At 41.6% G+C, this 20,295-nt stretch overlaps 13 protein-coding genes across 13 annotated transcripts; 8 read left to right on the top strand and 5 right to left on the bottom strand. All coding sequences in view use genetic code 12, as the record gives it.

Annotated features, from left to right (window-relative positions):
- Positions 1-196: 196 nt before the first annotated feature.
- PSN45_003049 (uncharacterized protein) lies at positions 197-1,744 on the top strand (the record flags this gene model as incomplete). The annotated part of the gene is made up of 1 exon (XM_006683538.2): positions 197-1,744. The coding sequence occupies one exon, from the start codon at positions 197-199 to the stop codon at positions 1,742-1,744; it is 1,548 nt and encodes a 515-aa protein (XP_006683601.1).
- Positions 1,745-1,973: 229 nt separating this feature from the next.
- PSN45_003048 (uncharacterized protein) lies at positions 1,974-5,099 on the top strand (the record flags this gene model as incomplete). The annotated part of the gene is made up of 1 exon (XM_066158000.1): positions 1,974-5,099. One exon carries the CDS (start codon positions 1,974-1,976, stop codon positions 5,097-5,099), a length of 3,126 nt encoding a protein of 1,041 aa, XP_066014097.1.
- Positions 5,100-5,350: 251 nt separating this feature from the next.
- PSN45_003047 (uncharacterized protein) lies at positions 5,351-6,685 on the top strand (the record flags this gene model as incomplete). Its single annotated transcript, XM_066157999.1, has 1 exon — positions 5,351-6,685. The coding sequence occupies one exon, from the start codon at positions 5,351-5,353 to the stop codon at positions 6,683-6,685; it is 1,335 nt and encodes a 444-aa protein (XP_066014096.1).
- Positions 6,686-6,871: 186 nt separating this feature from the next.
- Positions 6,872-9,013, bottom strand: PSN45_003046 (uncharacterized protein; the record flags this gene model as incomplete). The annotated part of the gene is made up of 2 exons (XM_066157998.1): positions 6,872-7,380; positions 7,642-9,013. The coding sequence occupies 2 exons, from the start codon at positions 9,011-9,013 to the stop codon at positions 6,872-6,874; spliced, it is 1,881 nt and encodes a 626-aa protein (XP_066014095.1).
- Positions 9,014-9,845: 832 nt separating this feature from the next.
- On the top strand, positions 9,846-10,538 carry TPM2 (tropomyosin-2; the record flags this gene model as incomplete). The annotated part of the gene is made up of 2 exons (XM_066157997.1): positions 9,846-9,863; positions 10,071-10,538. 2 exons carry the CDS (start codon positions 9,846-9,848, stop codon positions 10,536-10,538), a joined length of 486 nt encoding a protein of 161 aa, XP_066014094.1.
- A 627-nt stretch (positions 10,539-11,165) lies between these two features.
- Positions 11,166-11,858, top strand: PSN45_003044 (uncharacterized protein; the record flags this gene model as incomplete). The annotated part of the gene is made up of 1 exon (XM_006683543.2): positions 11,166-11,858. One exon carries the CDS (start codon positions 11,166-11,168, stop codon positions 11,856-11,858), a length of 693 nt encoding a protein of 230 aa, XP_006683606.2.
- A 144-nt stretch (positions 11,859-12,002) lies between these two features.
- Positions 12,003-12,421, top strand: PSN45_003043 (mitochondrial 37S ribosomal protein uS13m; the record flags this gene model as incomplete). Its single annotated transcript, XM_006683546.2, has 2 exons — positions 12,003-12,053; positions 12,107-12,421. The coding sequence occupies 2 exons, from the start codon at positions 12,003-12,005 to the stop codon at positions 12,419-12,421; spliced, it is 366 nt and encodes a 121-aa protein (XP_006683609.1).
- A 237-nt stretch (positions 12,422-12,658) lies between these two features.
- On the bottom strand, positions 12,659-12,949 carry PSN45_003042 (uncharacterized protein; the record flags this gene model as incomplete). Its single annotated transcript, XM_006683545.2, has 1 exon — positions 12,659-12,949. The coding sequence occupies one exon, from the start codon at positions 12,947-12,949 to the stop codon at positions 12,659-12,661; it is 291 nt and encodes a 96-aa protein (XP_006683608.1).
- An 89-nt stretch (positions 12,950-13,038) lies between these two features.
- Positions 13,039-14,568, bottom strand: PSN45_003041 (uncharacterized protein; the record flags this gene model as incomplete). Its single annotated transcript, XM_006683547.2, has 1 exon — positions 13,039-14,568. The coding sequence occupies one exon, from the start codon at positions 14,566-14,568 to the stop codon at positions 13,039-13,041; it is 1,530 nt and encodes a 509-aa protein (XP_006683610.1).
- Positions 14,569-14,679: 111 nt separating this feature from the next.
- On the bottom strand, positions 14,680-15,081 carry SDC1 (COMPASS (complex proteins associated with Set1p) component; the record flags this gene model as incomplete). Its single annotated transcript, XM_066157996.1, has 1 exon — positions 14,680-15,081. One exon carries the CDS (start codon positions 15,079-15,081, stop codon positions 14,680-14,682), a length of 402 nt encoding a protein of 133 aa, XP_066014093.1.
- An 80-nt stretch (positions 15,082-15,161) lies between these two features.
- On the top strand, positions 15,162-15,854 carry PSN45_003039 (uncharacterized protein; the record flags this gene model as incomplete). The annotated part of the gene is made up of 1 exon (XM_006683548.2): positions 15,162-15,854. The coding sequence occupies one exon, from the start codon at positions 15,162-15,164 to the stop codon at positions 15,852-15,854; it is 693 nt and encodes a 230-aa protein (XP_006683611.1).
- A 404-nt stretch (positions 15,855-16,258) lies between these two features.
- On the top strand, positions 16,259-17,227 carry SPT3 (Transcription initiation protein spt3; the record flags this gene model as incomplete). Its single annotated transcript, XM_006683549.1, has 1 exon — positions 16,259-17,227. The coding sequence occupies one exon, from the start codon at positions 16,259-16,261 to the stop codon at positions 17,225-17,227; it is 969 nt and encodes a 322-aa protein (XP_006683612.1).
- A 59-nt stretch (positions 17,228-17,286) lies between these two features.
- Positions 17,287-19,974, bottom strand: PSN45_003037 (uncharacterized protein; the record flags this gene model as incomplete). The annotated part of the gene is made up of 2 exons (XM_066157995.1): positions 17,287-18,872; positions 18,918-19,974. 2 exons carry the CDS (start codon positions 19,972-19,974, stop codon positions 17,287-17,289), a joined length of 2,643 nt encoding a protein of 880 aa, XP_066014092.1.
- Positions 19,975-20,295: the final 321 nt, after the last annotated feature.

The following is a 20,295-nucleotide window of genomic DNA, read 5'->3' as shown; positions in this document are numbered from 1 at the left end:
ATTCCCAAAACGGGCGACTGCGAAAATGTCTCGAGCTGCAACAGGAATCCGATAGAAAGCTTTCGAAATTCGCCAGCCGCTCTATGTGCAAATCGCGACTCGAACCCATAAAGACTGAATACTCCAGATTTAGTTGATATTGTATCATTTATAAGCAATAAGCCAATAAGAACATACATATATTCACATTGCTAGAATGGTGGCGGAGACAACCTTATATGACATGCTTGCCATATCTCCTTCAGCAACGTCGGAGGAGATAACTCGGTCATATAGAAAGATTGCTTTAAAGTGCCATCCTGATAAGACCAATCATGATCCAAGACTCACAGAACAATTTAAAAACGTCACCCGGGCCTACGAGATCCTCAAGGATGTTTCATCCAGAAACGTGTACGATAAGTATGGAGAAGCAGGTTTGGATGGTAGGACCAATTCCCATTCGCGTCCTGGTTCCACTGCTAGACCCACTAGTTTTACCCATAGAAGCGCCACCGATGTGTTTTCCCAGGTGTTCAATGACTTCAACAGTATGTTCAACAACCCGTCTGTCAACGCCGCTCCGTTTGGAGATTTCTCGTTTGGAAATCGTATGGGGTTTGACATGGGCATGAACATCAACATGAATATGGGAGGATTTGGAGGGGCACCCACCACCAAAGGCATGACGAAAACAGTGCACCCGGCACCATCCCAGCCACCTGACAATAGACTATTTAGAGGTCAAGATATTTATCACACTTGCAAATCAACTTTGGATGATTTAGCATATGGTAAGACTGTCAAATTGCAGTTACCAAGAAGAGCAAAGTGTGAAACATGCCACGGTGAAGGAGGTTTCAACAAGAGTAGCTGCTCTGTATGTCAAGGAAGTGGAAGAGTGGTGACCATATTGGCAAATCAGTTTACAAAATACCAAACGGTAGGACTGTGTACTGTCTGTAATGGGGAAGGAACTATTGTATCCAGGGTTTGTACTGCTTGTACTGATGGGTTCAAAGTAGTGAACAAACTTATTCAGCTTCGAGTACCTCCTGGAACTAAAGATGGAAATAAGATTGTGTTAAAGGGGGCTGCCGACGAGGGCAAGAATATGATTCCAGGAGACGTGATCATCACCATAAAAGAAGCAAGGCATCCTTACTTGGTAAGGAGGTCAAACGATCTTTATATGGAACATGAAATTGACTTGAAGACTGCATTATTGGGAGGTTTTATTATTATCCATGACTATTTGAGTAAGGGAAATGACTTGAGGATATTCATCAATGTTCATGGAAACCAGCAAATTAATAACAACATAAATGAGGCTATACAACAAGGAGAGATTATTGGAACCATAAACCCTAATATTCCGAGAATTGTCAAGGGGTTAGGAATGCCTATCAATAATGAAACAATCGATGGTAAATTCTTCCAGACGGATGTTTCCAAAACCTCCAGTATTGATATGTTCCATAGGGGTGATTTGTTTATCAAGTTCAATATCAAAATCCCACAGATCGAAAGCTTCAGCCCTGAACACTTGCTTGCCTTGGCCAATATCTTACCTCTGGGGTCTTCCGATACCTCAAACTTTGGTGAGCTTACAGATGTGCACTTGAGTAACATTCCAGATTATGTCGAACCTCAATCCTACAATTCGTCACCCCCAAAACAAGGAAGTATCAGTTCTTCCGATGAACTACGGTCGGCCGGACTGTCAGAAGAACCAGAACAAAAGAAGCGCAGAGAAGGTGCTTGATTGAAATTGCACGGGACCCGTAGACCTACAAGTCCCTCTTGATGACCACCACTGTTTACGGATTCGAAGATCATTCAACTGGTGTCTAAAAAAATAACGAACTGTTTAAATATTGTATAACATTGTATTACTACATTAACGAAGAACTATCTCAATATGAACCCGCGATTACATTTTGGTTGGATCGCGCTCTGATAAACCGTGTTTTTATCCTTGACCCCAATTCACCATGGAACAAAGGAAGGTATTGGACACGTCCATCATCAAGGATCTTTCCAATCACATCTATGAGAAACGGAAGGCCACAGCTTTTCAAATTGAGAGTTTAACAAAGTCTGCTTTGGAAAGAAATGACAGTGAAGAGATATACAAAATCGTCAGCGAGCTTGGCGAACTAACCAATGGAAGTACCAATTCCGCTCGAATGGGTGCTATAACTGCGTTGGGGAGTGTATCTGTGGCGTTAGGGCCATTTGCTATAGCTTATTATTTGGATGACATCATAACTCCTATATTCTCGACATTTAAGGATACTGACCCTCGTGTCAGGTATTATGCTTGTGAGTCGTTATACAATATCGCCAAGGTGGCCAGAGGGGAGATTCTTCTTTATTTCAACGAGGTTTTCGACGTCTTATGCACACTTGTGACGGATTCAGAGTCCTCTGTCAAGAATGCTGCTGATATTCTTGATCGGTTGATTAAAGACATTGTTAGTGCCAAAGCTACGAACTATGTTTCCATATTGCACCAGCAAAACGACTTGAAAACCGGAGAAAACAATGTCATCAAGACACATGTTGTTGATGAATCAGGAACTGCTGTTCAAGTAAACCAGATTCAAGATACTCAGAGAGCATTTTCTTTACCTAAATTCATTCCGACCTTATTGGAAAGGATGTATATAACTGACCCGTTTGCCAAAAAATTTTTGATCAGTTGGTTGGAATTGTTTGACGACATCCCTTCATTGGAGTTGATTACATTCTTGCCGAACTTCTTAGAGCCATTGATCAATTTCTTTAGAAATGGTGCTCCTTCTGATGTTAGAATCGAGACTCAGAATATTTTGAACGTATTTTTGAAGGAAATAAAGTCAATTCAAAAGGTCAAATATGAGGTAAGGAAACGAGAAATCACCAAAGAAAGGACTTCGCCATCAAAGGAAACAGAACTCCAGGCTAATGACAACAAGAAAGATGATGAATACGAAAAGAGTGGAGAAAAGGTTTCTGATTTAGAGAACAATAATGCTAATGGAGAGGCTGGCCAAAACAAAGATAAAATAGGGGATGAGAAAGCTTATGAAGATCAAAAGGACCAAGATAAAGAAATCAACTCGGGCCAAGAGCAGATGCAAGACATAGAGAGTTTGTTGACCAAGGAGGTTAAAGAAATTACTTTGAAAGACGAACCACAGAATGAAAGAGAGTCAATCCAATCAGAAGAAACCAAAGAGAGCTCTGAACAAAACCTTGCCTCCAGTATTGTTGAAGGGAAGAAAAATATCCTACCAGAGGTGGATGAAATTGAAGAAGAATTCCTAGAAGGTCAGAATATTTTCATCGATTACGATAAGACTATCGCTGTTTTATTATCATTCTTGCAACCAGAAAAGACAGAAAAACATAATGACTTATCTGGAGACGGACATGAAATTACATTGGAGGTCCAAGTTATCGTCCTTAAATGGTTACTCGAGGTTATTCAAATCACTCCAATCAGTTTCACCAATTTTTTCCCTGACTGTGTTAATGTTAACATACAAAACTTGTCAGTGGCTGATAACAACAAAGACTTTGAATTAAGAAACCAATTTCTTAAGTTTAACTTGGCATTGCAGTCATTCTTCATAAAATTGAGCGATATGGCCCGGAAACAAGAATATAAGTCAAAGGAAGCGACCCAAGACGACAAAAATATTCTTGAAGATCTCAATGAGTCGAATGACACCTTCATTGAAGTCGACGAAAACTTGGTATTGGGATTAAACAAAGAAGTATACGAGGAGTTCATTGAGTTCCAACTTTCGAAAACTTTGCACAATATCATGCGTCAATGCTTAACATCAACCAACGAGTTGGCTCGAGTGACCCTGTTAGATTGGTTGATTTTCTTGTATTCAAGAGAACCAGCTAGCTTCGTGGATGTAGAAGGAGATGGTACAACGTTCGATCTTACTGCCTTACTTCAATCGGCAACCGATTCTAGTAATGAAGTTATCCTGAAGGTGTTGCAATTATTATCAAAGATTTCAGAAACAAATCAAGATTTTTTCAAAGATTTCATGGTGAAGTTGATACTATTTTTTGAAAAGGAAGTGCAAGACATTAACCTCGATAGCCCCAACTCTAGAACAAGAGTTGCTGGTCTGTCTACATTAACCCGAAGTAAGGTGGAATTTATCATTCGGAAGTTATGTGTTACCTTGGATTCAGAAAAGATTTTTAAGACCATATCTGAAGTATTGACATCTTTGGAAGACGTGAACCATGAGTTTTTAAACATGATTGTGGTCACCTTGAATAATATCCTTTTGACCACCCCTGAGTTGACAAAGTTCAGAAAGAAACTTAAGAATCTTGACGTGTACAAGTTGGAAGACTGGACATTATTTTCAACGTTGTTTCAAAGTTGGAGTCATAACTCTGCAAGTGCCTTATCAATCTGTCTTTTGACTGCAAATTATGACCTTGCATTTTTGATTATTAAAAGCATAGCTGAACTGGAAGTAACCTACCAACTTTTAACCCAATTGGATATTTTGGTTCAACTCTTAGAGTCTCCAATTTTCCTCAAATTGAGGCTACAATTGTTGGAACCAGAGAAAAATCCATACCTCTACAAAACATTATATGGATTGTTGATGATTCTCCCCCAATCCTCCACTTACACAACATTACACAACCGGTTGTCTTCTGTATCCGCGGTCAACCATTTGAACGCGTCTTTACTTGCAGGTGGAACAACTTCCACTCCAATTTCTACCCCAGGTCCTTCCAATGCCTCAAATTCTACGCCTGTCAGCCAACAACTCTCTATCAAGCGGAAAAGAGTATACGAAATGCTCGACAAATACAACCGTATTCAGGAGTCACACGGGGAGCATCTCTTGAACCGCAAACTACGGGAATCGGCGGCCTCGTCCTTGTACCAGACTGATGACATATCATTCCACCGAGTGATTGGAAAGAGTTCAGATAATTCGCAGTCAAAGTCTGACAGGCTTCTTAGTTATGCCCAAAGTCAGTCTGACAAAAAGGATTATTTCACCAACATCGATGCCATTGCTGACCCTAAGTCTGGGAAACGAGTTGGAAGTGGGAGATTTTTGCACCGGTTCAACGGTTCGTAGAACTAGCCATATTGGTAGTGTTTCAGCCCCACAATATACACAAAATCATGCTCGCGAAAGGCCAGCGCAAATTGCAGGTTGAGATATTTTTTTTACAATTTAGATCATAGAACTAAGAATACCGCAATAATATTGTAATAGACGTGGTTGCCAATCATTCAATAGCCAGCACGCTAACACACACATCTGTCACATACTATTTGCGTGTCAACTTTCCTCATAGGATGAACGCAAACCCCCTGCATGCAAAAATGCATGGAAAGTCCATCAAGTTTACACCCTACGATTTGAAGTCCAAAGCCGCCAAGTACAAGAGATGGTCGCCGAAAATGGATCAGTTCTTGATCAAGCTCTTATCAGATGTGGTTCACAGTTATGCCAAAGAGGAAAGACCTCAATTGAACAAAAAGGCATGGGCATACATATGTAACCAACTCAGAATCGCCAACCCTGAAACCGTGTATGCCACGTACACCAAGTACTCATGTCAGCAGCATTTGATTCATGTGATCCACAACCGGTACAAATTGTGGTATACTTTGATGTTGCATAGTAAAAATGCAGACCCAAACGTGGGCTACTCATTCAAATGGAATCCAAACTTGGGAAGTTTTCAGATCATTGTCACGGCAGACAACACAGTAATAACCGATGAGAGCATCATCAAGTCCATAATCTATGGAGAGTCGTTGCCGTTACCACTGGTGGAAAAATTTCCAAAGGGGAATGTAGTGGTGAATGATTTCTTCCTTTCGGATAATTTTCTGTACATGTCTGACTATCACAATGAAGTGTTGCCTATGTTGATAGATTCAGATCCGCTGTACATGGAAGGGTTTGGGAGTATCTATAACGACATTCCCAAGTTCAAATACGAGGGTTTCAACACAGATTATCAAAAGCCGTTGCAGATGATAAGAGCTAAAAGAACACCCGATAAGTATAACGGCTCGAGCTCCATTCCCGCCAGCGACAACTCCTCTACCAGCGTCGTATCATTGGGGTACAACCAGTTCTCGGCTTCTACCACAAACTCAAATGGCCATGACCACCCGAATAATGCAGACCATATATCTCATCTCGCGGGCCTGAGCGTGGACCACCATCAACCCCATATTCAACTTCAGCACAATCACACACACCCCAATCTGTATCAACAGTTGGTGTCGCAGTCGCACAACCAGCACCATGGCCATGGCCATACTGCTTCCAACCAGGTGCCTGACTTATCCTCACATGATGTTTCAATGGAGAAAAGAAGCCTACACGGTGATTTCGAAGGAGATTTGTCGAGCACTGGCATCGCAGAATTTCACAGTCCCCAGGGAGTCCCAGGAGCGAATGATCCTCAAACCTACCAGAAGGACCGGCCTTGGTTCACCAAATTGATGGCTCTCCATGAAAGTAATCTCATCACCATCAACGATTTTTTTACGGTTTTGGAAGGTGTGAGGGACAGCAGGTTTCCCTTGCCTTTACTCAACATCTTGGATCCTGGAGCCGGTGAGTCCAAACTTAGTGATCGTGAGATTGCCAAGAGAACTAAAATGTACATTATCCCTCGGTGTGAGTCGTTCAAGCACTGAGCGACCCGAGTTATGGTTTATGGGGGTTTGTATTGGTTTGATTTAATATGTAATATACAAATAAGTTAGTTGAAAAGCATCTGATTTAATATGTAGTATAGGGAAATTAGTTGAGAAAGCATCTAATCAGTTATGATGTATCATATAATATACAAATAGTTTACAAGGGAATGCATATATGGAAGGCTACTCGGTATCTTTATGCTGTTGGAACTCAAAGAGTTGCTTGGTGGGAGAGAGCCTACCTTCTACTCCACCAAAAGTGACACCAGTTCGGGTAGACATGCTATCATCTCTTCTTAACACTTTACCAGCGGTTGCATTGATTGAACGGAGGTTGTAGTTGTGACCGAAAGATTGGGGCTGATATCTGGTGTGTGAATAACTTGTCGAGGTTTCAGAATCAATTACTGATATCGATCCTTTCATGGAATTTACTTCTTGTGGGTAGTTCACTTTTTTGGGGGTTGGTTGTGTGGTGGGAGATTCAATAGTAAGTTCATTTGAAGGATCCGATAGTTTGATGGTTTCTAAGATATTTTGATTGGATAAGTTTGCTTGTTCTGAATGTTGAAACGTGTATAAGGGGTGATCAGAAGTAATGACATTTTTGTGTACGAAACGATGCTGCTCATGTTTTTCAGGTTCGGGGTCTTCGATGAATGAAGTCAACTGACAAGACAAATCGTCCAAATCTTGAAAAATTGAAGTGCTAGTAGTGGATTGAGTATTACTGTGTCTTTTGGTGCTATCGCTGGATTGTGTGTTGCTGTGTCTCTTGGTACTATCTGTAGGTGTTGATGTTATTGCAGTGGAAGTACTGTCCCTTTTCCCCCCACTACCGGAGTTGGAACCCACATTCTTTGAGGTCCTGCGAAGTACCACACTATTGGACCTGAAGGATTTAAGAGAGTTGTTTCTGCTCAACTCTACCGGAGGAGTTCTTGAAAGCATACCGGATTCCGAAGAAGATGAGAAGGTTTCCACGGATCGGTTCATAGGGACTAACTGGTAGGTGAATCTAGGTTTTCCTAGAGCTTTTTCTAGAACACTTAACTCTTCATCTCGTTTGACGCTACGAGATTCCCGAGAATATTTTTTGAGGTTGAAGGCAGTGATGTTGAAGGGGGAGGAAGCTGGATCAGGGTCTTGTGTTGGCGTGGTATGTCTGACCAAGTGTAATAGATCATTTGTGGAGGCGGTTCGTCTCAGTTTATTATCATGTCTTCTGGCCTTTGAACTCATGTCATCATCGTCAAAGTCTTCGATTGATTGAAGTTTGAAATCGCTGCCAAAAATATTCGACTTATAACTGATCTGGGGAGAAGGCAATAACCCGGAGAACAAAGAGGCATTTTGTTCCATCAAATCATCGGTATTAATTGAACTATCATCAGGAGAATCTTCTGAATCAGTATGGACTAATTTGGGAACGTGGCTGTGTCTGATGTGGTCATTATCATCGTCGCTGGACTTTGAGCTCGATCCATCAGAAGAGGATGATTCCTTTTTCTGATATTCGGTACTTTCCATTTCTCTATTCTGTTGCAAGCGGTATTCAATTTTTGCAGCCAAAGTTCTTCTCAATAAAACTTCAAACAACGCTTTTCTATTCATATGATCAATATCGGAAGCACTTATTATGTTCTTATCGAGCTCTTCAGGGAAGAACTCAGAGAACTTAGGAGGTATATTGTACTGTCCGGCATGTACTCGGGACCTGTATTGGTTATAAATAGCATCCACTAAACTGAATTCCTTATGGTCGGATTGATTTGAAATCCCACTCTTTCGGTAGTCTTGGAAAGGTAAGGAATGATTCGCCCGGCGGATTGATGGAGGAACAATGGTAAAGACATTGTTGTTATTAATATTGAAATATCTGGTCTTCTTGTCCAACAATGGTTTTCTCGTCAATAAGCCTGCATTGGAATAGTTGAAAAGCTTCATTTGAGTCGGAAGTAGTTCCTTCATAAGTTTTGAGGCATTGGTTTGGTTTAAGAACTGCTCAAGCTCCTCTTTGGTTTGAAAGTTAGCTCTTTTGGCTCTGTAACTTCTTAATAATTGATATGCAGACTTCTGCTTTAAGGAAGTTCTTCTTTTTACAGGGAACATAAACTGAATTTTTCGGTTCCATGGCTTCTTTTTTTGGGGGTATTTCTTATTTTCTGAGTCATAGATGGAATCGCTATCAAATGTGGAACCGTTGATATCAAGGGATTTCTTATTGATCATTTTATTTCTTCTTGCGATATTGAACCGATTCCTCAACGAGGCTTCCCGAGAAATAACCGAATTCGATCTTTTCAATTCCTCCTGATCAATCATAGTAATAACCGGAGGAATATCTGTGATTGGGCGTCGGACCCCGTTGGTTGGAGAAATGATGTGTTCTGGCGTGTATACGTTTTTGGGTGTATATAGATTTATCGGAGTCTGCTTCTGGAATTGAGGATTCGAGTTCTGTTGGGGAGTAAGAAAAGATTTTGGATCCTGAGAAGGGTAGGATGAATCATTACCACGATAAAGCACCTCGAATGGATTAGAAACCAGTCTTTTATGGTCTCTTATTGGTGTGGAAGCATTGGCAGAAGACTCATCGGCAGGTGGCAACGATGAGTGGGTTTTGTACAAAAGTCGTTCACCACTACGCCGGGGGTCCAAGGAGTTACGTGGTGAGTACGACAAATTCGATGTCGCTGTCTGGAACGAGCTCAGAGATGAAGGAAGCAACAGCATGGAAAGGATGTAGGTGAAAATTCAACGAGTGAAGGGCTACTAGGGGTATATAATGGGAAGAATTTGACATTTGAGCCGCCCAAATCGTCTAGCTGTCCTTGATCGGCAAGGGCACCAAAATGGGGAATTGAAGGAGGAAGAACCAGCCATGGGTAACATGTTAGTCTTTGGTTGTGGTGGAAAATTGAGTAATGGCTGGCTGCAATTTCCCGATTCAGCATCCGCGAGGAATGCTCGCGAAACCTGAGTTTTCTCGCGAATCCGGAGGGGTTTGGGCAGAAATTCCTGTTTGGACAGGGAAAGAGTGACCCCTGCCGTATCAGGATAGTTTGTTTTCGTCAAGTGGATTAATTTTGTAAACACAACGCTACAAGGAAAATTTTGTATCTGTTCTTTTTACTACACTAACAAAACTATCACCATGGATAAATTAAAAGAAGTATGCATACATCTCCGATATCCAGTCATGAGGTCATGTGACTTTCATTGTGTGACGAGATCAATTGATCGGTAGCTTCAGGGTTGATAGTGGGTTAATGGTGTCCACTATTACCGTCACGTCACGCCTGCGGGGGGCACTTTGAATTTTTATCATGAACTGTTTGACTGCCAGTTGAATGACAGAATTTACTAACAAATGATGTAGAAAATCAACAACTTGAAGTTGGATGCCGAAAAGTGGCAAGAAAAGGCCGACGAATTGGGAGACAAGGTTAAGGAATTGGAACAGGATTCTTTGGAGAAGGATCACCAAGTTCAAGCCTTGACCAGAAAGAACCAAGTGTTGGAGGAAGAAGTTGAGAAATTGGAATCGCAAATTGGTGAAGTCAAGCAAACTGCCGACGAATCCCACAACTTGAAGTCTTCTAATGACAACTATACCAAGAAGAACCAACAATTAGAAGAAGAGTTGGAAGAAGCCGACAAGAACTTGAAGATAACCACCGAGAAGTTGAGAGAAACCGACATAAAAGCTGAGCAATTGGAAAGAAAGGTTGCTTCCTTGGAATCTGAAAAGGAAGAACTGGAAAAGAGGTACGAAGAACTACTTGAAAAGTACAACTCTTCCAAGTCCGAATTGGAAGAAATCAGCCAGCAATTGGAAGCTATGTAAGTTTCGCCTATCCTATGGCATGGCAGGCGTTGAAGTTTATAGTTCAATATAATACCTATATAAATGTATATGTTTTGCCCTAGTGGTATCAAGCGCATTTTCACCTGAAAAAAAACTCGGCTGTATTGCAGGGATATATTCTTTTTCATTTCGTTAGAAATCACCTAAACCTTCAGAGACTGTTACAAGGAGGTTTCCAACAAACCTGGTTTTGAATACCAGTCTGATTTGCCATCAACGTATACCCATTTACCTCAACGATCCCCCATTTTACATTCGATGCCACTATTTGATTCATTGCGAAGGCGACTCAGCCATCGACTCGAATCCCACCAAATAGAAGAAGACTACACGCCAAGAAACTCCCGCGTCCAGAGCCGGTCCAACTCCATTGTTTTCAATGAAAACCTTCGTTATGATGTAGGTATTTACTCATCTCCTTTACAAACTCTTGACCAAGGAGAAGCCATTCCTTCCTATGAAGCATCCCAGTTGATGCACGAACAACAACAAGGCAGTGGCAACGGGAATGGGACAAACGTCCATGGGACTGACCCCCTCCATCATCTTCCCACCTCCACCAGCAATCTACTAAATAGTGATCCCATCACCCCGAATACCAACTCCATGAACGTCTCGAGACTGGGATCTGTGGCTGCGGGTTCAAGCACAGACTCGTCTAACAACTCGGGGGGCACCAGCAATAAGAACAAGAACAAGACTCTCAAGAGTTTGGGACTAAAGTTTTTAAATGCTCGTCAACACTTTGCTTTGGCGTGTTGTCGGGACCTTTCATTAATTCCATGTATCTTGGGACTTTTTCAGTCGTGGGGCAGGGCGTTCTTTGATGCTGAAATCAGAAACTCCACTTCCCTCACCCAGGCAAAGTTACCAGAACACTTTTTAACGGGGGTATGGTGTATCGTTGCTGGGTACTTGTCATATTCGGTATTGGATAGTCTCATGATCCGGTGGATAGTGACGTACCTGACCTCGGCGGCCATCTTGAGAATGCTTTCGATGTCCACCATAATCGTTACGGTGGAACATTACCTTCTTTCGAGTCTATCAGCTGATGGTTATAAATATGGATTACACATCTGGATCTTGATAAGTTGTTGTCATACGTTGGTGTATATTGGCCAGAACTTTGTGACACTGAACTTGGACTTGAAGGGGAAGCAGAAGGCTCGGTTTTTTGATTTTTATAACATTGTGGTTTTTGCAGTCGTGCCAGTGGGGTTGGCAAGTTTCATTACCATGATTGGTCTCCTTAGGTCCCTTCTAATAGTCAGGTTGGACATAGAAAATTCGTTTTAATCCTTCCAGACACCCATGATATGTATATTAGACCCTTTTGTACCACAGTATTATAATATTTATTGGTGCTTATGCACTTGGCCTTAGTCTCAAAACACTGCGACTGAAAAATTTCTCAATTGTAAAACTTTTAAGTCACAAGCCATGGGTGTTCACGTATTTGGTAAATCCATTAAGCACAACTCGTTGGTGTCCGTATGTAAAGTTTCCTAGTAACTAATACAATGATTTCTTACTAACCGAATTAGGTGGGATTGGCCAAAAAGATATTCGGGGTTGGTTTTCTCACGGCAGAAAGAATCTGTGCCAAAGTAGGAATATACCCACAGATGAGAATGAACCAGTTGACTGAGCCACAAATCCTTGCCATAAATAAGGAGCTATCCGACTTGACTATTGAAGGTCACTTGAAGCAAAAGATCAATGACAATATCAAATTAAAGAGAACTATTGGAACTTGGGCTGGTCAAAGACATGCTGCAGGATTACCAGTTCGTGGGCAAAGAACTAGAAACAATGCTCTGACGGCCAACAGGTTGAACAAGTTGGATAGACACACATGAACGTCAAAGCACACGATGGGTCTGACCTTTGGGGTTTCTTGTACATATACATTTATAATACACATTAGAGAAAGCACATCAAGTGTAGAGAGATATTCTACGACCGAGCTAAACTGTCAGAAGAAATAATAGATAGTTCTAATAATGGAATGTTTTTTTCACTATTTACAGTAATCATTATATCGTCTTAGTACCTTCACACCTCAGCTCCAATTCTGTTTCTTGTTTCCTCTACTTCTATTTTTGATCACCTTTTTCACTGACCTCCTTTTCCTCTATCAACTTCTTCAAACGAGACCTTGCTTCGGGAGTATATTCCAAAGTTCTTGTTTCCAATTGCTTTATCGACATCCCTACATGTTCCTTCTTTCTCTGCTCAATTTCTTCGGAAGTACGAGGTTCAAACTTGATGAATTCAAAGTCTTTCCCAGTGTCATATACAACGTAGGCTCCTGCGAATGTAGCTATGGTAGCCACGATGATCCGTCCTATCATTGGAGGCAGCGGTGGTAATTTGGGACCGGCCATCTTCAGGGAATAAAAACTGTCATTTTACAAATGGGTTTCGCGTAGGGCAGTAAATCACATACACAAAGACTATATACATATTAACATGATCATAATTTCTCTTCTTGAATCGACGCTCCGCTTTGAACAATCTTATAGCCCCAGAATCCAATGATATTAAGCACACCGACTCTCCAACCGTTGAATAAGCCAAGGTTTACCAATGATCTCCAGGTAGACTTAAACTTATTGTCTTTAATGTCTGTATGTTTCCACTCATGATTGAAATCAACAATGAGGTCTCTGTCGGGGTTGTCTATCGTTACGACTCTCATCGGATCGAGTTTGAGAGATTTGGGCTGTAACAAAAACAGTACCTGTTGTTTTCTAAGTAAGTTTTCAACTGGCAACTTGATGAAAAATTCCATAATCGACAATAGTAAGTTGAAGATGGTATACCATGACGGCGACAGATACTGATCAATGTTGAATCGGATGAAAAGTAAGTATGGAGCAGACTTACGGAAGATACTGGTTGCAAACTGGTGCAATACTGTCAAAAACGATATAGACATCGGAGGACGAACCAATAACTCAACTGGATAGTTTCTCAAAGACTCTCTGATGGATCTCGTGCTCTGTGGAGTGTGCAACTGCTCACCCATTTCTAGGTCTGCATCTGCATCCTTATTATATGGTTTGTTGAACTGAGTGATCATGAGCCTCACTTTAACCAAGTCCAATGGAATCAATATAATCCCTGTTAAAACACATGCCAGTACCGACAAACAAAGTGACCGCAATGGTTCTGTCAGATGGGTCAAGTCCAAGAAAAATGGGTCTGGAATACCGAGAAATGGTGACAAAAACCCAGTAATCCATGCCTCGATTGTGTGAGACAAACTTTGGTGTATGAATTGAGCATTTAAACCTCTGAATAGGGCGTTTGGTCCGTCTTTGGACACAATTGCTGCAATGATGTCTACTGTATGCTTCGAGACCGGTTGGATTTTATGCTTCTTCTTTGATAATTTCTTCGACTTGGAAGGCGATTTGGCCCGTGATTTACGGGGAGAACCCACCTCTGGTGTGAGAGACGATTTGGATTTCTCCAACAGTTGGAAGTAGTTGACTTCGAAATCCGAATCGTCATCTGAAAACTGTTGAGATACTTGTGGAGTTAACTCACTAGACTCGTCCATCAACCGGGGAAGTGGTTGTTTAGCAGTCTGAACAGGTTTTTTCTGGAAATCAAACGTACCCACTTGTAATACCAATCTGGTTATCTCCAAGGGTTGTAGCACAATCACCTTTACGTAGTTCTTTAAAAAGTTCCAAAACAAGTTCCGCAAAAGGGCCCCTAAGTTGTTCAAGTCAAAGTATTCCAGAAACTCAAGGTCGTTGAAATAGTCCTTTTCTTGACTGTCTTTAGACATGGCAGCCATTCCTCTCAATCCGATATTAGCACCTGGGTTGTATCTGCCGGTAGAGGAGTTGTTGAGGATGGGATGGATTGAACTGGTGACCGAAGCACCCGTATGTGGATCCACAAGTCCCACTCCCGGCTTGTAGATCACCAGGTACCCAGCATCGAAGGTGTCTGGGTTGTAATACGGTCTTAAATCTGTATCGCCAGACATTAATTAGTGATCAAAATAGAATTTGTTTGTAGTCGCGTTGAGAAATATATACCGCTTGGACTTCTATACACGATAATATACAGCATACTTGGGTTAGATCAGGATATCGTCTTATGTAGACCCGTTGTTCGCCTCTTTGAGCGACTCTGATCGGTCAATGAGAAATTGGCCCAAGAACTTTAATGGGTCTTCGGGTGAAGTATTAGCTAGTTCACGTAAACCATCAAGTAGATGAACCGTCACATTTTTGTTCAAGTATCGTCTTACCGTGGAGCCACCAACAATTTCGTGCACTGGATCGGCCGGTGCTATGTCATCTTCTATGTCTTGAATCTTTTGTCGTTTATTCGAAGTCGGAGGTGAAGCCTTTAAGTATTCAGGTTTAGGAGTTTCTGATCTCGGGGTAGTCGACTTACCTCTCGGGTCTAACGCCACCGGCTGCTTGATATCTGAATTTATAAGCTCTGGTGTTTCAGCATTTCCCGACTCAGGCTTTATGTGTGCTTTCAGCATTTGCAGTGTAAGTGTTGATATTTCGGAAAGTGAGAACACCGCAAAAATCAAAATCTCACAAAACATCACACCAACTATCAATGAGCATTGATCCATTTACAGATGTGGAGGAGGATGCCTGGCTGCAAATACGAGTGTTGGACTCGATCATACTAAATGCAGACATCATAACCGAAGAGCTAAAGCTTGATTTTTCCAATGGATTTCAAGAGCTAGAAGAGATTATAACAGATTTAAATGAAGCCCTCAACGTATCACAAGCTAATCCCCAGCAGTTTCAATTGACAGTAGCTGATATCGAGAACAGGCACGGTGTTTTGGAAAAGTTGGAGAAGAAGAAACGTTCACTTTCGAGTATCTGGAAGGAGAAGACGAACGACAGTAAGCGTCTGAGACCAGTGACCGCGATGTCAAACAGAATATCTCAAGATGGATCCAATCCATTCACTGACCAGCATAAAATAGATGGCGAATTCGAGCAGTTCCAGCAACAGGAAATGATCAGAGACCAAGACTTGCAATTGGATACGATTCACGAGACAATGAGGAACTTAAATCAACAGGCTATGATCATGGGGTCAGAACTCGAGGATCAAGGAATGATGCTCGACGAGTTGGACACCAACTTGGACCGTGTGGACAACCGGCTACAAAGAGGACTCAAGCGAGTCAACTGGATCATCGAAAAGAATAAAGAAAGAGGTAGTGATTGGTGTATCGGCATCTTAGTGGTTGCGTTAGTGGTACTTTTAATCCTTCTAATAGCGGTATAAAAGTGTACCTCGCTTAGTTTCACAACATATACATAGGTAATACAAGTATGTTCTTGGTAGTCTGTAAGAATTAGTATAAGAGTTATCATAAATTTATCAAAATAGATTGGTTAATCAGACGAAAGATGGTGATAGGTAGCTAGTTTTCTTCCACATCGACATAAAGTCTCGAGCCAAATGCACTCTAGTCATCATACTAACCATAGTAATCTATTTCATAGTTGATATAGCACATACCAGTAAAAGAAGTTATTCCATTACTTAAGGTGTAGAGAAAAAAAATTTTCCCTTGTAACAAAATCCCATCTCTTTATAGTGCTTTCAGTGCAAGAGTTACCCGCACTGGTCGCGAGACTGGAGTTTGAATTCAGTCGCATTTGCCTTATGTAACGTACCACAACAAGATGTCTTCTCAGGATAGTAAGTACAGATACCGAGTGGAGATTCAACAGATGATGTTCGTGTCAGGTGAGTCCAATGATCAGCCTGTGGAAACCACATCTTTGATTGAAGACATTGTTCGATCGCAGGTGATAGATATATTGGTGGAATCTAGCAGAACCGCCAATTCAAGAGGAACTAGATCAATTGCTCCGGAAGATGTTATCTTCATGATAAGACACGACAAGGCTAAAGTGAACAGACTAAGAACGTATCTTTCGTGGAAGGATGTGAGAAAGAATGCTAAGGACCAAGAAGGAGGTGGAACCGAATCTTTAATTGAGAACGAAGCGGCAGCAGGTCCCACTACTCAAGCTCAAGATTCTTCCAAGATGTTGACCAAGTATAAGAAGCTGAAAATCAGACTTCCTTGGGAGTTACAGTTTATGTTCTCAGAACAACATTTGGAGACCCCCGAAGAAGCAGAACAGGTGGACGATGATGAAAAAGCTGCTACCCTTGCATCGTTAAAGAGGTTAAAAATGGCCGATGACAGAACCAGAAATATGACCAGAGAAGAATACGTTCACTGGTCTGAATGTAGACAGGCATCCTTCACGTTTAGAAAGGCCAGACGGTTCAGAGAGTGGGCTCAAATCTCCCAGGTGTGTGACTCAAGGCCCAATGATGATGTTATTGACATCCTTGGGTTTCTCACATTTGAAATGGTTTGTTCTTTGACAGAAGAAGCCATGGAGGTCAAGAAATTAGAGGAGAAATTGTTTCATAAACTGCATAAGAATAATACTGAGGTGAGCGAGGCCACCAGAAAGAGAAAGTATCTTTTTGATAAACCCAATGACTTGTCCACTCCAATATTACCATACCATATAGCCGAAGCGTGGCGTAGGCTTCAAGCTATTGAATTCAGACAAAGGGCTGCTAGAGGCTATGCCGGAGGAAAATTCAAATCTAAGACAAGATTGATTTGATAGATCTTATATATATTAATGCTGATGATGAAAATACATAATGTGAATTGAGAATCAGGCTAGTGTTTGATGTAGGGTGCAGTCCGCAATGGACGAGTAGATTTGTTCTGAAATTCTCTCCATTGTATAAACATTTTGGTTCTTAGTTCGGTCTGTTTATCACACTTATCCAAACCTGCTTGGAATGTACACCAGTATCGAGCAAACGGCGCAAATTCCAACGTGAACGGTGTAGGAGAAAGCACTAACGATACAGAGCCATCGGGTATGCCCACTGGTTCCGGATCCCAGAACTCGTAACGTTCTGAACCATTGTTAGATCTGGTGGTACGAGGTCCTTCTCTCAGCATCTGCAATCCACGTAGAAGAGGAGGAACGGGCCTCGATCTCGAGCTAACAAAGTCGTTCACATATCTTCTTATTGCATTGTGAGTGTGGTAAGAATCGAAATCCAGGTTCGTGGGATACGCATCGAGTGCTTTTGTTTGTAATTCGGTGATGATTCTTTGTTCATGTGGTAATAGGGCTTGTTTGAGTCTTTTACTTTCATCAATGTAGTAAATGTCAATGAATTCGTTTTCTATTGTGTCGTGGTTGAGTTGAGAAGCCACATTCGTCTCTGTGAGATCGGCTATTGAAAGAAGATCCAAAGAACTTGCGATGTGCTCTAACGTATGCACCTGTGGCTTGACTTCACGGGTTTGGTTAAGGGTTATCCGAATGATGTTCATTTCATCACCTTTGTAGTTTGGCTTTATTTGATTATGACATATCATTTGGCAGGCAAGTAATGCTTGTCTGACATCCATGTTCTTCGAAATTCCTGGATTGGTGATCAAGTTTTCAATCACCAAAGAATCAAGATCATAACCGCGTGAGAAACAACATCCCCACAAGTACTTTTTGTAGGTATCATTCAAAGCTTGTCTTCCTTTGTCGAAGCTGAGAACTGCATTTTCTTCATAAGCATACTCATATAGTGCCCTAGGAATGACAGATGGGTCTGTACAAGTAATAACCATGGGCCGTCTCGATATCTCCAAGATCTCTTGAACAACAATCCAGAAAGTCCTGTCTTGCTCAAACAAGATATCACAGTCCTCTAGGAGAACTATACCCTTTTGGAAATCACCATCTTGATCATGTTCATGAACCAATTGGGTTGTACAGAGCTCTTTTAACATTCCTAGTATATTCTTTCTTGCACGAGCTTGGCCAGCATTTATCTCGTGGATGTACCCGTTCATTTCTTTCATAGCAGCATATATGGATGCCGACTTACCTGTACCAGTATCTCCATGAACCACAAGTAAAGGCATAAACACTTCCTCATCTGTTTCTTCCTCGTACTCGAATGGAGAATCAACGATGAAGCCTGCCATTTCATCGTCTTTTTTCACCTTTCTTTTCTTTAATCTCCTCAGTCCCTTGAAAGACTGAGTCTTGAGCCTTCCAAATGAATTATGCAACCAGATTTGAAGACGTGTTTTCGTATCATCAGGCAATAGCAACGCTGATGTTGAACTTGGTTCAAATAATTGAGGCCAATTTTGCAGTTCTACTGCATCAAAGTCAAATGGATTTTTATGCAAGGCAGCAAACACAGGGTCTTCTTGGGGACAAGCCTTTTCAAGGTGCTGGGTTGCTTGGCAAAAAGATATTGAATAGGGAGTATGTGAGTAATTTATACTTGTCAGATCATTCTCCAACGTGAATTGATATGAATCTTCTATGTTGTGGAAGTGCAGCCTCCTGGGTTTGAGACCAGCTAAGAAGTCTGAGTGTAACGGTAAGTTGTCCTCAGCAAGGTCAAAAACGTGAAAATCAGATGCCTTTATAACTGGTGGATCCAACTCCTTGAGTTTCTGAAGTGGAGTTAGACGTACAGCAGCAGATGCCGACTCCCTCATCATCATACTGAAGACTGAGTTGACATTCTTCTTTTTTTCATGAAACTCTTGTAGTTCTTCGATCCTAGACTCAAAATGTTGGAGTCTGTGGCCAGGTATTTTCAAAGTGACTTCGTATTTTGGCTTTCGAACAAACACAGAAGTTCCTCGAGATTTCAAAGAGTTTTCGAACCGTTTGTAAAATGCTAGAGCTTCTTTGTCCACATTTAAAGTGACATACATGCTAGGCCTAGGTGTCTTACTCCTCACCAGCAAGAGATCTTTGGCCGTTACTTTTCTTTGGTTCTCAAAGATCTTTGCTTCGATTTCATCAATAACCTCGATATCTGGAGCCACCGATTTCAGTTTGGCAGCAGGTTTGGACCCCGACAAGAAATCCTTCACATTAACCGATTTTCTTTCAGGTCTAAACATTCTCTTTTCGAGATCGTTGATATGGTTGCCTCTATTAATCGTTTGTATCTCCTGATCAGATTCCGTGTTTGTTTCTTTCGGTCTTCTGTTCCCATTCAAGTATGATGATAGGTCCATGGAAGCTTGCAACTTGGTGGTGGACGTGAACGTGGGAGGAACCAGGAGTGATATGCTAGGAAGAACTTCACCCACCTCGTGAAAGTCAGGAATTTCAAGCGTATCTTGTTGGCATTCAGACTGTGGGTTTGTACTTGATAGATCAATATCAGTCAATGTGTCTTCTTGAAGCTCACCTTCGTAGATGATTTGAGGCAGCGAATCTGCATCTGGCGTCGACTGCAGCGACTTAATATCCCCAATGAAGTGTTCGGATCCGACCACATTCGGGCGCCGTAGTAGAGAGTCTATAGTGCCTTTTTGCATTCCTCTTCACCTCAATGTACTATGTTTTGAGGCTTCGCGAAACGCGTTTTGCACTGGTTTATTGATGAAATACAAAAAAAGCAGTGAATGCTATGGGAAGAGAAATCAGTACCAATGAACACAACGAGTCTTAGACACAGAAACAGTGCTTTCAGTGTATGAATGGTGTTCGAAAATTGCTTGTTGTTCGGATGTCGATAAAGGGAGAATATTTCCAATAGGGTGCCAGCAACACAAGCGACCAGAAGTCCAAATCTAACTATTGGGACTAACTTCCCTGCCAGTAAACAATAGACGGGCACAAGCCCACCCAGGTTTGCA

This window comes from Yamadazyma tenuis, chromosome 3 (assembly GCF_029203305.1).
Source record: "Yamadazyma tenuis chromosome 3, complete sequence".
In the NCBI taxonomy this organism is placed as follows: Eukaryota; Fungi; Ascomycota; class Pichiomycetes; order Serinales; family Debaryomycetaceae; genus Yamadazyma; species Yamadazyma tenuis.
The sequence above is the reverse complement of the archived record's forward strand: the minus strand, read 5'-3'. Positions and strand labels throughout refer to the sequence as shown.